Source organism: Pseudonaja textilis, chromosome 1 (genome assembly GCF_049901715.1).
Source record: "Pseudonaja textilis isolate UNSWEBS1 chromosome 1, rPseTex1.2, whole genome shotgun sequence".
Taxonomy (NCBI): domain Eukaryota; kingdom Metazoa; phylum Chordata; class Lepidosauria; order Squamata; family Elapidae; genus Pseudonaja; species Pseudonaja textilis.
Window position 1 is genome coordinate 28547913 of NC_141990.1, and position 17231 is coordinate 28565143.

Here is a 17231-nt window from a genome sequence, read left to right on the forward strand (position 1 = left end):
CTGATATCTTTATGCTACTTCGATTTTACCTTTAAAATAATTAATTCTTCTCTATTTACTTATAACAAAGAGATAATGAAAATAGTGTTAAGGGTTCATATTTGCATTCTTTAGATCTATATTCTGATTTAATTGAATTCCATTATCCAGTAGAAATCACTTTCAAATCCATTAATCTTGATGGGAAGATTAATACGTATTAGGTAGGAAATAGGTAAACTGTGTAGGTGAATTGTGCCAATATATGACTATTTTGTAGAAATACATGAAAGGTGCAAATACTGCCTAAATACAACTATTTTGTTTTATAGATAATATTTTTCAAATGTTTTTCCAATTTCTCTTGAACAAATGCTTTATAGGTACCCCATGTGCCACTTAAGATTTGCTTGCTTATTATCAAATAATTTCACTAGAATATAACAGTAGGCATGTTTTCTCAAATAACTGTGGAAAAAAAATGTAGTGATAGTAATATGTTAGTAATTGCTATCAAGGTGATTTTAAGGCAGTCAGGTTAGGTGATTTTTATTTCACTGGAAATATATTAGAAACTGCGGGGGAAGGAATACTAGCTTTTTCTAGTTTTGTCCGAGATTTCTTTCAACAGTTTTCTTTAACACTTCTTTCATTAATTTCACCTTTTAAAATTGTCTGTCTTTCTTTCTTTCTTTCTTTCTTTCTTTCTTTCTTTCTTTCTTTCTTTCTTTCTTTCTTTCTTTCTTTCTTTTCTTTTCTTTTCTTTTCTTTTCTTTTTCTTTCTTTTTCTTTCCTTCTTTTTCTCTCCCTCCCTCCCTCCTGGTATATGAGATAGAGACTGATGAATGTGGTTTTGCTTGAGGCATTGAAGAGTGGGATGGGAGGGAGAAAGGAGGTGGCAATCTGAATTCACACTTAAAAATCTGCAGCCGGAATATAGCTCTGTCGGCAACTCCAGCCGTCCACATTTCACATTTAGAAAATGCACCAATGTCCTGGTGCTTAGCCAAGAGAAAAAGTGAGAGGTTAGTAAGCCTATTCTTCAAAATAGATCCCTTTCCATGGAAATACTAGCGAGTCCTGAAGGCTGTGATTCTAGGCCTGCTTCCCGGAGAGTAAGACTCATTAAATGCAGCAGGATCACCCTCAGATTAGGCCAGCACAGGATGACAATTCACAGGATGGCTGTGTGACAATTCTTGGATAATTCTTTGTCCTGGGTCTCCTCTGCAATCCTTGATGGAAAGCACCCCTTCCCGCACACAAATGCTTGTGGCGGTGAAAGAGATTTCCCAGCCTGCCCCCAACTTTAATCTCTGCTCTTTGCTTCACCTTCTAGTCTTTCCAGCTCAGGTTGCTTAAGCTGATCTGGATCTGCTGGGGTCTAGAAGATGATGAGGAAAGGAAGGATCTGGGGAAGGATGACAATAGGCATTGGTTGAACGTGTTGCAACCTGGGGTCCCCAGAAGCAGAAGTTTTAGTAGTTGGAACATGCATTGGTGCATGTAGGAGGTTGGTAGCCCCTGGATCTCACTCTAGCTTCTGTTGTTGGATGAGTAGGAATTTTGTCCAAATCTACAATGTATGCACAGCTCAGTCAGTTTCTTGATCATAGGTCCTTTTCCAAAGCCATGAGTTTGTCTTATAAAAAGGAAGTAATGAACAAAAGAGAAACTTCTGAGACTCTTTGGCACAGAATGGTCAAAGTCTGTCTGTACACATTTGATTTATAGGTCACCAGGTAGACATACTGTACTATTCTAGGTACATTTGAGTTTTTCTCTTGCACTTTCTCTCTTTGGTTTGATCTCAAACCCATATTATATGTGGATTTGCACAAGACTACACTAAAGCATGATAATACATTTTATGATACAGTGTGTTGTTAGAACTCAGCTGTTGTTTTAGCATGGTTATATAAAACAGGCAATTATGTTACGCAAATATTTGCTTTAGCATAGTATGTATGTACATGCATAGTAATATGCACATACAATTTGTTTTGTTAACCTGTATATTGTATATTGTGGGAATGCAGTCCATAAGCAACAACTTATTTGCTTTAAAATAGTATTTTTAAATGGTTAAACTGGCTATAGCTGTTTTAATCATTGTTTTATATAAAACTGTCACACATTAGTGTAATTAGAAAAAAGATCACAAATAGAGTTTTATGGCTGAGTGTCTAGGATAGATCAGGATGATGAGAATTGCACTTCGGTATCTCCAGAGGGCATAAATTTGGGGTGTGTGTGTGTGTGTGTGTGTGTGTGTGATTTAAGTTAAGAATAGACTTGAGATCTTATAGTTGTGTACTCACCAAGATTAGGGACAAATTTTTAATATCCCTGTAATGGCAGCTCTGATGGAAATGAAGCGTTGCCATTTTTTGTCTTATTTAGAAAATTCCACTTAGTGACGGTGTGTGTGTGTGTGTGTGTGTGTACACGTGCATGCAATGTATTTTTACATGCAGAGTTAACTGATCTTTGTAAACAACACTCAATTCTTTCTGTTCTTCATCATTTACTTAGAGTAGCCACAGACCATTAAGTCCTAGGCAACAGTGTAGTCAACTATCATGGCTATGTATGTCAGTAGTGTTCTTGCCAAAATGCTAAATGCTAAAATTTTGGGGATGTGCAACTAAATATATACTCAGCAATGCATTTTTGTGTGTGTTTTTTAAACCAGGCCAGCCTCAATTTACATTGAGACATAAACGTTTTCAAATAATTTATCAGGACAACTGGCAGGGCAAGCCTTGTTCTCATCTGGAAATGAACAAGCTTACTTTGTTCCTGCATCAACAGAAATTAGAACAGCCTTTCCCAGCCTGCTGCTCTCTAGATATGAATATTATTAACTGAATATTTTTTAAGTTGAAGTCCAATACATCTAGCAAGTTTCAAATTGGGAAAGGCTGTGTTGAAAGGCTGCATTTCCTTCTGTTGATGCAGGCACAAACATTTCTTCCTATTCTGATATTTTTAGCTGTTTATGAATTCATTTGGTGAGAACTTTTATTGATACGTTTGTGTGAAAATTAATGCTGCTATGTGTATATGTTGCAAGCATTTGCATGCAATAATTGATCCTGTAAATTATTCCTGAATATGGTTTTGCAGGAATCCAGATCACGATCACAGTCTTAGCCGCTGGAACTTATATTTATGGTGTAAATTCCTGCATTTTGAATCTCTGAGATATTTTCAAATTTTCAACTAGAAATATTTTTTGAAGAAAAAAACACTGCTGATCAATCATTTGTAGAACTTATTTCCGTTATTCTGATATCCACAAAGCATTGAACTTCTTCTGAAGTGTATTTATTCACATTATCTAGGATTTCTGGAGATGTAGTTTAATATATCTGGAAGCCACCAAATGGGAAAAAACCCTAACAGTAGTATACAACTGACTTCACCATTACTCATCCTTATGCCCAACTTTTTTCATTTTCCTGCATGAATAAGTTAGATAATGTTACTATCACTCCTGATTTTTCTCTCCCTCTCTGCTTAGCAGGTAGAAAATTTGACCTTAGCTTAGAAACTAATAAGGATTGGAGCAGATTAACTGCATGATTGTGTCCATGTAGTCACTAGGATCTCAGCTCCTTCAAAATTCCACTTCCCATTTCCTCATTCAAATCCAGATTTTGAATCTGCTTAATGTGATTTGATCAAATAATAGCCTTGGGTTTAACTAAAACAAAAAGAGTAAGTTATCTGAAGGAAAAGAATTGATTTCACAAGGAGCATTTGGTTAAGGAGTACAGGTAGTTCTTGACTTACAACAGCTCATTTAGTGACCATTCAAAGTTACAATAGCACTGAAAAAAGTGACAACTGTTGCAGCTTGGCAACTGACTCATATTTATGACGGTTGCAGCATCCCAAGGTCATGTGATCACCTTTTGTGACCTAATGAGCAAAGTCAATGGGGAAGCCAGATTCACTTAACGACCTTGTCACTAACTTAACAACTGCAGTGACTCATTTAGCAACTGAGGCAAGGAATGTTGTAAAGTCACTTAACAAACATCTCACTTAACAGCAGAAAGTTTGGGCTCAATTATGGTTATAAGTCAAGGACTACCTGTATCTATCTCTAACCTCTTCCCCAAGGTCACTTAAAATACTTTTAATGGGGAGGCTTTTCTGCTTTCTTTTTCTCTTTTTTTCATTCTGGATACAGTCTCATTTTAGTTTTACCTCTGTTGTAGGTGTGAACTGAAAATTTGAAGATTCTGCCACTCCCGATGGCTCAGATAAGTCCGGAAAGATCTGAAGTGGAACCTAGGCAGTTCTGTTAGGGATTTTTCCTGGATTGGAAATCATCCTCGCTGGATCTGAGTCAGAACTGCATGGTCCATCCCGCCCTTTGTGGAGGAAGGTGCCTTCATACTTGCCTTCAAACCTGGATCTCTGGAGATAACTTGTCCGTGTGGTTGAGTTGCAAATCAAGGCCCAATCTGCACCCTCAGAGATGTACCAGAGTTTAGCAATGGCAGCCAACCATGGCCCACCAGCATATGAAGGGACCAGTAGTTTTATGCACACCGCAGCTGCTGCTTCTCCTGTCTACATACCAACCACAAGGGTCACTACCATGATCCCCAGCCTGCCTTACCTCCAAGGGAGTGGTTCATCCCAGCAAGGCAGCCCAGTATCCAGTCACTCCATTTGGACTCAGCCTGGAGCTGAGAGTGTTGCTTACAACCCTGGATCTTCTCATCCATCAGTATCTCCAAGGTTCTCCTTTGCTACCAGCACCCCCATCCCAGCAACTACTTCCAGAGAAGCATCTGCTTATAGCAGCTCTCTTAGTATCTCGGCCAATAGCAGGGACCAGTATGCTCGGAGTTTCAGTGGCTCCTATTCCAGTCCATATCCAGCAAGTTATATGACCCCAGAATTGGGCACCAGTTGGACTTCATCTCCCTTTGATAGCCCCATGCTCCACAACCTTCAGAATCGGAGTACTCCAGGAGCTTCAAGGCACACCAATATAGGTAAGAATAAATCTTTTAAACTTTATCATACCAAGAACGGTCATAGTATTTTCAGTCTGGGATGGATTACATGATATTGATTAAATTTTAAAAGATAAGCAATACTAGTCAGTGAAGTTAGCAATTTAGCATATATAGATTATCAACAAAACACATTTTTTTCACATTTTGTCAGTGAGGTAGTCTTTTGAGGATCTTTTTTCCAGAAATGTCATGTGACAATTCTCTGACTTCCTTGAATGGGAATTCATTTAGCAGCTATCCTAAACAAAAGAACTCAGGGAAATAGTGCTTACAATTTCTTCATCATCAGCTTTAGAACCCAGCACTATTGGTCCCAATAATATAAATGTTAAATGTGTCTTTTAAATGGAAGCAAGCCCAAGAATCAACAGTATTGTGACCTGAGATTACAGTTAGGGAAATTCTGTAACTTCCAATTCCACATAGTTCTTGTTTTTACTCTAATATTATAATTTACTGCACTGGTGAACTGCTTCGTTCCATCGCAATTGCAGTACTGTCACATTGTATCTAGAAGGAAGTCCTTATGAATATATTGGGAATTGTTTCTGGTCATGTCTTGTTGTCCCTATGATCTTCCTCCATCCTATAAATCTGAACTGAAAAGGGCCTGCTATTTGCTTAGCTTAGGGGTAAAATTAGCAAAAGACTCATAGCTATGTTTATTACTTTGTATTATTTGAAGCAGAAGGAGGGCGTTGGCTAACCTTTGAGGTCTTTGCAACATAAAGCAATTTTTAATCTACTATTAAAAGTGTATTGCAACTTTAAAGCTTTAGTTTGTGTGGATTAAACAATTAAGGCTCAAAGTACTATCCTGTACAGTATACTTTGTTAGCACTACAAATATTGCAGGTTGTTTTGAGAAAGGCATGTCCTTTGGGACAGTGTTTCTCAACTTTGGCAACTTTAAAAGGTGTAGACTTCAAATCTAGAACCTCCCCAGCTAGCCAAGGATGAGAAACAATGCTTTGGAACATATACACTGCCTGTTCAGCTGTAAATAAGTTAAAGAGCTTCGTGTATATTTGCCTAAGAATCATTTAAAAAAAATTAGAAATTATTATACTTACACATTCAGTGAGAAATTGGTAACCTATGGATTGTTGGAAATGCTACCATTCTGACCTCCAAGTCAGCCAGGGCCACTGTGTTTCTTTTTCTTTTCCTTTTTTTGGGGTGGGGGTGGGGGGACAGATCATCTAATGTTGATTCCCAATAGTATATTTTTCTGCAGAAATTCATTCTATTGATGTTTTAAAAACTGAATACAATGGGTATAAGAACCTTCTTAGAAGAAGCTGGCCACAGGTATAGGTTCTCTGGAAAAAAATTAATTGAAGGTTTTGAGCAATCCATTATTTGGTATGATGTGCTTAGTATTTTGCAAGGGCACCTACCCTTATACTTTTTATATGTAAGTTATGCATACACACACACACACACACACACACACACACACACACACACACATATATTTGTTTTCTTAAGTTTTCACGGGTACTTACATGTATGGTATTCAGCTTCGTTTGGGTATTTTCCCACGTCATTATAGTTGTGCTTTTAAAGATGTAGCAACGTTTAAGCAGAATCTCATCTGCCATCATCAGTCGTCTGTATTGTGTTCGTCTGTGAGTCAGACTTTCACAGCCGTTTCAGTTTTAAACTTGGGGCTAGCCTACTGCTGTGCCAGAATGGTTTTTTCTTCATCGTGATTGGTTGGGAGTCTTGGTCTGTGTTTATTGGTCTTGGAGTTTGCTGAGTTCTGCTTGATTGGTGTTTCTAATATCTTCTGTCTCTTTTGTAGCTTTTTTTGTCTTGATTGGCTGGCAACATTGTGTTCCTGTATTGGAGGCTTTTAGTGCAGCTTGGCTCTGAGTAAATGGACGGCTATCATTTATTAGGAAGCTAGGTTTCATCTGGGTGCCTGGTTGGGGTGTGTTTGAGCTGGAGGTATCAGGGGGGATCTGTTTGTGCCCAGGTGTTTTTGTTTGTGCCCAGATCTGTTTGTGCCCAGGTGTTTGCCACAAACAAAAAAATCTCCACGCCACAAGCCAGGCAAACACCTGGGCACAAACAGATCCCCCCCAATACCTCCAGCTCAACCACACCCCAACCAGGCACCCAGATGAAGCCCGATGATGGTAGATGAGATTCTGCCAAAACGTTGCTACAACTTTAAAAGCACAACTATAATGACGTGGGAAAAAAGCTGAATACTGTGTGTGTGTGTGTGTGTGTGTATACACACACAATACCTGTGAAATCTTGCTGTAATCTAATTTCAACACTCTTTAGTTATGAGATGAGTTATTTTTATTTTACTTTGGTTTCAGTTCAGAGTTATCAAGATTTGCTTGTTGATTAAACACAATTCTAGAACAGAGGGAGTAAATGTAAATCTGAAGTTTAAATTAGCCCACAGTCTACAAGGAAGTATACACAAATTAAAACAGGGTTTTCAAACTATGTTCTGCAGAATCCTAGAGTTCCATGAAAGAGTAAGGGAGAAAAGGAAAGTTCACTCATATGCAGCCAAGGATGGCCAAGGTATAGTAAGGGTTGTTATCTGACATTCAAAAGCTTCACTCTCACAGTTTTAGTGGATCAGGATGAGTAAGTCTGAAAGATAGGCAATAGCAGGGTGAAAACGATTGCCACAATTTTTCCCCTCGGAAAATGCCTTAGCCATGCAGCTCTAGCCATCTTTGGGTGAATGCATATCCTGCCCTTTGTAAAGTCATCCTGTCCCAGCTCTGCCTCCTTCCCCCCTTCCCCTGAAAAAGGTGAAATGGAAGTTTTGGGGTGAATCTGTACGATTCAGATAACTTCAGTATATAAATATGCATGCCTTGATTAGAATGAGCACAATGTTTGGTGCATAAATTTGATTTTTGATTAATTTGATTAATAAATAAATTTCATTTTATTGTCCATTTCCTATAACTAGAGGTTTGCCCCTTGATCAGAATTTCAGGAATTTTATTTTATTTTTTAATTAACAGGATCCATAGCCTAAACAAGTTTGAAAACCTCATAACACCACATAGCAAATTTGTAGCATATTTTATCTTTTGTAATTTAATTAATATGAGTAACATGTTTACATTTTTGCTTTTACTAGTGTAGTATAGTTATTGTATAAAACACTAAATCCTCCTGGACTTTCACTTTATAGAGTTGCAATTTATTATCACTAAGGCCAAAAAATGAATAAATCACCATACCTTTTCACCTCTCTCTCTCTCTCTCCCTCCCTTTCCCCCCTTCCTCTCTTCCGTGGTTCAAGTATTTAGTAATGTTTCTGTGCTCCAATTCACAGAGAAGGAGAGAGGGAAGTGAGGACAAAGAAAAAGGAAGTTAGGATTTTAACACCATTTGTTTAATTAGGTTACCATCCTAATGTATTTCCCAGCCTTTCTGATGTATTGGACTTTGAGTCCCATAATCCTTTTCCAACCTGAGAGCAACAGAATGGGATAGGCTTCTAGAAATACTTTCTTGTGATGATGCAATCAGATTTCCATTAGTTTGCTTTTCTTCTGCTTCTCTTTTGAGAAGGTCAGGAGACAAGATAATTAACTGCCTTTCTGCTTTTTAGAAAGATTATAATAACTCTAAGAGGTTGATTAGATTGAAATAGAAATGACTAAGGGTGGTTCAGGGTTAACCAAAGTTTTGCATCACAAGGTGGAAAGTTGAATCTTAGTTTCCCGAAATTGGCCAGTTATTCTGACCACTAGACCATGTGAGTTCAGTTGAGCCATTCTTTGATTGCTAGTTTTATGTGTGTCTAAATCCATTTGGCTGAGGGATTTTTTCTTCCATCCATGCCCTTCTCTAAAAACGGAATAACATTAAGAATCTAAAATTGGGGCAAAATGTTTATGGATTGGAAGCAATAATTCAAAAGGGTGGAAAGCTCTCATTTTTCTTGTGACCCTTTTTATCGTTACATAGGTCTGTTTTTACATGAATAAACACATTGCACTAAATTTGGTACATTTACCTTATTGTATTTTTAAGATTTGATTCATTTAATTAAATTAGTGTTCCTAAGTATTTTTATTTTATTTATCAGCAGGAGCAGGAATTAGAATGGTTTGCAGAATATGTCAATATAAAAACATAATTTTGAAATAAGTGCAGAAACAATCTGGCAGCTTAGTTAAAACTCAGTATAAAGAAGCATACATTGTCAGCAATTAAACCATACTGAAGTTGCTTAAATCTACGCGGTGGCATGCCTACCGGGCCAAGAAATGATAATGTTGATAGGTGCCAAATGGACATCACAGTTGGCCTCTAAGGTGAACCCTTTGAAAGTACACATGCTGTAAATTGGGAGGAAAGGGGGTGGGTCAAGGCCAGCTTTTCTTTGAAACTTCTCTCTCAATTAAATTTTAGATAGTGGATTGGAGAACTTTACAGTAGTCTGAGTGACACTAAACTACAATTTCAGCTTTTAGTCAGGCTGGTGTTATAGGTGGCTGGACTTTTAGAGATCAGAGCGACACAATACTAGGTAGTGGGGAATATAAACTTGGGGGTGGTGAGATATAATTAGTTCATTTCCTACTTAAGAAACATCTGGTTGGTTATCCCTGGGATAGGGTGCTGGTTTAGATAAGCCTTTTATTTGATCTAATATGCTTCCCTTTATGTTCAGCAATTTTTGCCCAAAGGTGCTGATAGTGTTGGAGATTTAACATGAGTAGAATTTACGGGCTGTGTTTAGCACAATGAAATTCAGATCTGACAAGATTTGGGTTCAGAAACAAATGTAATAGGAAGAATCAATCTAGTTTTTCAATGGAAGATTTTCAAAGAATACTACAATTATAGGCTAGGTTGGAAAATGAACAATGATCTCCGAAGACAAATCATTTCTATATTGCTACCAAGTAAACTACACAGCTGTGCCCACAAAATCACGAGGAATTGAACTTCATTTGAAGATTTTATTCCTTCTCATCTTATTACTGGTGTTCCTTTCTCTCCCTCTGAACAGCAGGCGATATCTGTGACTTTGTACTCTGCTGCGTGATGTAGTAGGTCAAATTTTCCATTCACACCCAGCACATGGACCTGTATCACATCTATACTGGCAAATTGTCTTTTGTTGTGACTGGGGCACTATGTTGGTCTGCAAATGAGGCTGAGCTTTGCAAAAGTTACACACGTGTGTTTGCTTTTGCAAGCTGAGAAGAATAGGGACATTTCTGTGGAAAAGCCTCCCTTTCTTCCCCAAGTATACATATTTAAATGAAACACCAGGAGCCCCTGGGCAGCCAGGCAGAGGTGTTACTTGTAAATAAGATCATAGGCTTTTCTTGAATAAGGATTTAAGGGGAAGAGAAGAAAGATTAGGGATTTGTTTGATCTGTTTTTTTATGGGAAGATTGAAATGGAATTTTATTTAGATAGGGTTGATACTATTTTGCAATTTTATAAATTATTTCCATTTAAGAGATTTATCGGCGATAATGAGAACTTCATTCTGGATAGAATTTATTCTCCCTCTTCCTTGAAGTTTGCATGATTAGATCAGATTAATTTTGAGATTATCTTTCTATTTTTTTAATATATAGAATGAACCAGAATGTTAAGCTTCAGTTTCTATCAGCACTGCAATCTAAATGAGACCTGGGAATTTTAGGGTCTGTGGGTCATTTCTAATCCTTTGACTGTCTCTGTCCTGCCTGAGGTGGTGGGGGAGGGGTGTGGTGGCCATCCTCCACAACAGTTCCAGATTCTCATGTGGCCCTTTGGGAAAATTAATTGCCACCCTGATCTAAATCCTGCTGAATGACCATGGAGGATTTGACCCATCTCACATAATCCCTTGATGCTGGGGCAATGGCTTCATGATCTTGGACATGACTGTTCTCAGGTACTGCTCAGTTGATATGAATGCTTCTCTCTGACATCAGACCCCCATGTACTTTATCAAATGACGAAAACAAACAAAGAGGAGGTTAAAAAAAAATAAATGTATGAATTTATTTCCAGAAAAAGAAAACAATTGTTTGTCAGGCATAACATTCAACATATAGATAAGAGCATCTTACAAAAACATGTGGTTCAAAAATTATTAATTTTTAATGTTAATACATGTGCCTTTTGATCTGAATTTTAGATTTTTTTTAAAAAAATATTTATCATAGAGATATTTAACTATAGGTAGTCCTCAACATACGACCACAATTGAGCCCAACATTTCTGTTGTTAAATGGGGCATTTGTTAAGTGAGTTTTCTCCCATTTTACAACCTTTCTTGCCACCATTGTTAACTGAATCACTGCAATTGATACAATAGTAATCTGGTTGTTAAATGAATCTGGCTTCCCCATTGACTTTATTTGTCAGAAGGTCACAAAAGGTGAGATCATATGACCCTGGGACATAGAAACTGTCATAAATATGAACCAGTTGCCAAGCATCTGAATTTTGATCACAGGGATCTTGCAAAGACTGTAACTGTGAAAAATGGTCATAAGTCACATTTTTCAGTGCCGTTGTAACTTTGAACAATAACTAAATGAATTGTTGTGACTCGAGGACTATCTGTATATTGTAAATTACCCAGAGCTGTTTAGGAATTGAGCAGCCCATAAAAACATAAGCAAATAAATACAATGCAGCAAATAAATGAATTGTCCCATATACAATATCCGTCAGAGATTCCTACTCTTTATACTTCTGTTCTATATATCCATAGATCCGTAGCATTACATGCCCAGCTCTATTTTTGCTTCTTTTCAAACAAGTGGTTCTCTGTATTACTTCTGGTTGGAAATTGTTTCTTTTAGGAATGTCCAGCCGTGCAGATAATGTAAACAAAACTCAGTTGCTTTCTGTTGCAAATGTCCCACCTCGCCCCTTTGCATTTGTCCAGCTTTTAAAAACCTGATATGTGAAAGCAAAATTGCACTAGAAGCAAACAATACAAAGCAAATCAAGGAGAATACAAGATATTATCCCAAAGATGCTTTTTTTCAGGAGGCAACTGGACTTTCTTGTTTTTTCTTTTGAAGACATTTCACTTTCTGTCCAAGAAGCTTCTTCAGCTTTGACTGGATGATGGGGAATGGGAGGATTTATATTCCTTGCAGACACGTGATCATTTGCATCCTTTTAGAGAGTCCTTGAGGCCACTTGGATGTTTATCTGTGTCCTCAGGGTCGCTTGAGTAGTGCTAATGGTTCCTGTAGTCTGCAAATTTTTTTTGGAAATCTGTTCATATTCCCACACCATTCGAGGGGTGGTCATCCCAAAGTGCATAGCTAAAAGTCTTCAAGGGGAAAAACAAACAAGTCCATTTGCCTCCTTAAAAAAAAAGCACTTTGGGGACAACCATGATTTGAATGACCGAGAATCGCTACAGATATAAGATGTTATTTTAATGTTAAGTCCATACAATTAAACAAAGATGGAACATTCCATATATTTGGAATTTGGCAGTGATTTTTCAAAATCCTCATCTTCAGAATTATATTTGTTCACAAAGGAAATATTCTTTCTTACCTTGTGAAATGTATAGTTTCAAATTAGGCAGTAAATAAGCCCTTCGCAATTCAAAAATATTGTCAAACAATAGTTTTTGAATGTCTTTTGGTTTGTGTGTGTATATTGCCAATTTTGCTTTAATGCTCTTTTTAAAAACTGATGTATCAATTGTTTTCTTGTATTGATTGTTAACGTCTATCAGTGTACGGTCTGTGTGTTTTGACTGCATTTAAACCACTACAAATAATGGTATAATTAGATAAATAGTTCCTTAATCCAGTGCATCTGCTGAAGGAAAGGATATAATTTAACATTGCACTAGATTCATGCAGTGTAAAGGAAGTAGAAATTATCTTTTAGTATTTTAACTGTAGTAGCAATGACTACAGCAGTGAATAAAGCAAAGATTCTTAATGTGAAAATAGTACCAGTGTGTTGGTATTTTAAGTACATGAAAAGTTTGGACTGTATAATGGGCAATTTGCTATGTCTCCACATATCACTGGAAAAATGTGTTCTTTTAAATGTTATGATTTCCAAATTAAGAATTACTTTAGAACAGGATAATTTTTTTTCTAGGTGAAGGATATGCTTTCCAAAAAGCAATAGTTAGAGTGAAGATAAGACATAGTCATCTGATTTAAAATATACTTCATTGAACAATTGAACAGTATATTTAAAAAAAACATCTTGGACTTTTGCTGACTCTAGGTAGAACAGAATTACAAAAACAATCACAGTTTCATTCTCCTTGAACTGCTATAAGCATCATTATATTTTTCTGTTCCTAAGGCCTCTTACAAGATATTGCATGGAGCATGTCAATAGAGAAGACAGGAAGAATGAAAGAATGAGCAGCTATGCTGGATGAAGGATGCAAAGCACTTCTCCTAAGATTTCAGAAAGTCCAGTGCAGGAAATATGTGGAGAAAAATGCTTTCATTTAACATGTTGGTTTATTTTCCCCAAAATTGTCTTCATCATGATGAAAATATACATTAGTTTGCCAGTGCAACGGATAAATTTTGTAGAAAGGTTGAAAGAGAACCTCTATGCATGGAATTTCTTTCTACACATATAAGATTAGTTATCCCAAAGGAAAATTGCTCCCTTTACTATATAAGCACAACTCTTATCTGTAATGTAATGATGTGATTATTATTCTTTCACCTCCCTGACTATTTTCCTTTTTTTTGCATTTTTCCTTTTAAGCAGTATGCCCCAGTCTGGTACTCTTTGAATGGGTTGACTATACTCCTATCATTCTCCAGCAGCATGATTGTTTGGAAGTTGTAATCTAACACTTTAAAAAAAACAACCTTCATATTAAGAGTGCCAATGGAGATTCTCAGTCATCCAGGTCATGGTTGTCGCAAAGGTGCTCTTTAAAAACACAACTAGACTTTGTTTTTCTTTGAAGACATTTCATTTCTCATTCAAGAAGCTTCTTCAGTTCTGACTGAATTGGGAGGAGGGTTGGGAGATTGGGAGCAGGGAGCTGGTTTAGATTGGGTTTTTTTTCCATTACATCAGAAGAACAACAATGTATATAAGGTTGAAAAAAATCTAACACCAAACATGTTGGACAACTAATTTATTTACTTCTAATCTGCACTTTCGAGTTTGCTAAATTTATTATTTTTCAAAAGTTTCTAATTTCATTTTTATAATGTAAATAGCATGTTCTATCTCCTGGCTTATTTATGCTTCACAACACTCCATTAAATAAATTACCCCAACAGCATGCCTAGAATCATTGTATTAGATACTTAGATAATTAGATGCCTAGAATTATTGTAAAGCTGTGAGATGAAGGACTTTTAAGAAACCAGTGATATGTTAACCAAATATAACCCAAATAATCTGACCTTCTGGTAGGTGGCTAAAGTTTGGGAAAAAAGTTAGTGGTTTGTATCAAGTGACATCAGGGGTCAGGATCCTGACAACTAATTTTCAAGGAGGATCATTAATCTGAGTCTGTTAGGCAAAAACAGTGTCTCATAAGAAATAAGGAATTGCTGTCTATCTGGTTCTGGCACTCTGCAGCACCAGCTGAGTTTAGTCACATTAGTTTTCTGACCCAACTTTCCTGGGAATTTCTAGATGCCTTTATAGAATTTCCTTATTCAGTTTTATTCCGGCAATGTCAAGTTTTTGAGATGGTTTGGTCTGGAAAAAAGTGGACTTGTCTGATGAATTAACTTTCCCTATTCCTATTCCAATACACTCTTAATGTACCAACTGACTTTCCGAAATGTTTAAGAGCTTTATAGTTACCCTCTCTTCATTCATTCATTTTCATACTCCCTAGATTACCAGGCATTTCAAAATCATAATTTTAAATGATATAACATAGCCATTCCTAAGCAGTAACCCTACAGAGGTAACATTAATAATGAAATCCACATGTTTTGTGGGAGTTAATATTACATTAATATTTTACAGGGGAAAATCTCCTTTGAGTTGAGAGTGATTCCTTAACCACTTTGGGAATAATACCAAAGTAGTTTGCCATTGCTTTCTTCAGATGCTCTGTGTGTGTGTTTTTGTGTTTTATCCTCTGTTCCCAATCATCACAGATATAGCATTATGACATACAAAGCCATCAGATGTAGCTTTCATGGTACTCTCCATGCTACCAAAACAGTTTAAATGGGAGAGATTGGAAAGCTAGACAAGTGATGACCTTCTCAGGGGCTTGATTTTTTAAAAAAGACCACATTTCTCCTGTTTGTTAAGCAGAGTATTCCCTCTGCATTTCCCTGCACGTTTCTGCTCCTTTTTTTTTTAAAAAAAAAACACTTTTAGTGAATTTCTACAGCCATCCTACAAGCAGCAGGGGAGCAGTGGCTCCTGTAGCTTGTATTTCCATGGATTGTGACATTTATATGGCTTCAGCCTTTTGCCATAAACCAGAAGACAATGGGAGGGATTTTGACACTGTGCTAATAGTGGGGCTTGGTTCCTCCTGTGTTAATGACCAGTTGAACCTTAAGCTTTATAGAACCAAGTGTGGAGTTTTGAGATCAAGGTGCCAGCCAGATTTAATACTCGGCTGCCAACTGTTCTGAGTCCTACTTCATTAGCATCCTTTCACCTACCAGTAGAAGCTCTAAAAGTAAACTGTTAATGAATACAAAGTAAGTCTCCATATGTAAAATGAGAGGATGCTGGGACATCTATTCTTCCTTTGGTTTTAAACAGTTGCTTGAATAAATCGCTTATTGGTGAAAGAAAGCCCTTCTGTCCATACTGTGACACTTTTAATTTTATTTACACTGACTTTTCAGTTTCAAAAGTTAACCTTGACATTGAAAGTAGATTTGGGAGTGGATAAATCCTACTGAGCTATAGCTCAGACTAAATGTTGGAAATTGACTACAGGAAACTAGATCTGATGGATGCTGTGATCCGGTACATTCATCCTTGATGAAAAAAATGGGAGGGAGTCCCTAGGTCAAATGAGCAATGCTCACTGCTGCTCGGGGCAAAAATCTGTCTTAGAAAAAATTCTTCACCCACATTGATATACAACTATAGAGTTCCTCAATGTAAGAATGGTAACTGTAGAAATCTTGTCATCTCTTGCATGGAGATACTTTAGTTTATACATGGAAGTGGGCATGCAGCAAATTCTGTGTCCCAAATAGGCAGATAGTAGAGAAGTTTGCTGGCTGTGGGACAATGAATGGTGCAGGATAGATTATGTTCTTATATTCCCTTGCATTTTGGGGGGGATACATGAAAAATGATCATGATAACCATTCTGGTTTTAGCCATGATTGCTGAATGTAATGTTCTTGTTCAGGGACAATATACTGCTCAAAAAAATAAAGGGAACACAAAAGTAAGACATCCTAGATCTAAATGAATGAAATATTCTTATTAAATACTTTGTTCATTATATAGTTGAATGTGCTGACAACAAAATCACACAAAAATTATCAATGGAAATCAAATTTAGCAACATGGAGGTCTGGATTTGGAGTTACACTCAAATTAAAGTGGAAAAAAACACTACAGGCTGATCCAACTTTGATGTAATGTCCTTAAAACAAGTCAAAATGAGGCTCAGTAGTGTGTGTGTGGCCTCCACGTGCCTGTATGACCTCCCTACAATGCCTGGGCATGCTCCTGATGAGGTGGTGGATGGTCTCCTGAGGGATCTCCTCCCACACCTGGACTAAAGCATCCCCCAACTCCTGGACAATCTGTGGTGGGTGGAGCGAGACATGATGCCCCAGATGTGCTCAATTGGATTCAGGTCTGGGGAACGGGTGGGCCAGTTCATAGCATCAATGCCTTTGTCTTACAGGAACTGCTGACACACTCCAGCCACATGAGGTCTAGCATTGTCTTGCATTAGGAGGAACCCAGGGCAGGGTTGACAGTGTCTGGAGATGCCATGGAGAATGTTCTTCTGCCTGCAACATCCTCCAGCATGGCCGGTTTGGCAGTGGGTCAGTAATGGTGTGAGGTAGCATTTCTTTAGGGGGCCGTACAGCCCTCCATGTGCTCGCCAGAGGTAGCCTGACTGCCATTAGGTACCGAGATGAGATCCTCAGACCCCTTGTGAGACCATATGCTGGTGCGGTCTGAGGATCTCATCTCGGTGTTGTTGTTTCCCCTTGCCATCATTATATTTGTGCTGCTGCCTTCCATGCAACACTACCCTCTTTCACCCCACCTGACCGAAATGGA

At 37.5% G+C, this 17231-nt stretch overlaps 1 protein-coding gene across 3 annotated transcripts in view; it reads left to right on the forward strand.

The window, feature by feature from the left end:
- The window catches only part of GATA4 (GATA binding protein 4), a 66083-nt gene that overhangs the window by 18539 nt on the left and 30313 nt on the right, over positions 1-17231 (forward strand). For all 3 annotated transcript variants that reach the window (XM_087930115.1, XM_087930110.1, XM_026715983.2), the window contains exon 2: positions 4209-4997. In XM_087930115.1, the coding sequence (XP_087786241.1) occupies positions 4472-4997 (526 nt within the window). In that variant the 5' untranslated portion in view covers positions 4209-4471. The remainder of the gene's footprint in view (positions 1-4208; positions 4998-17231) is intronic.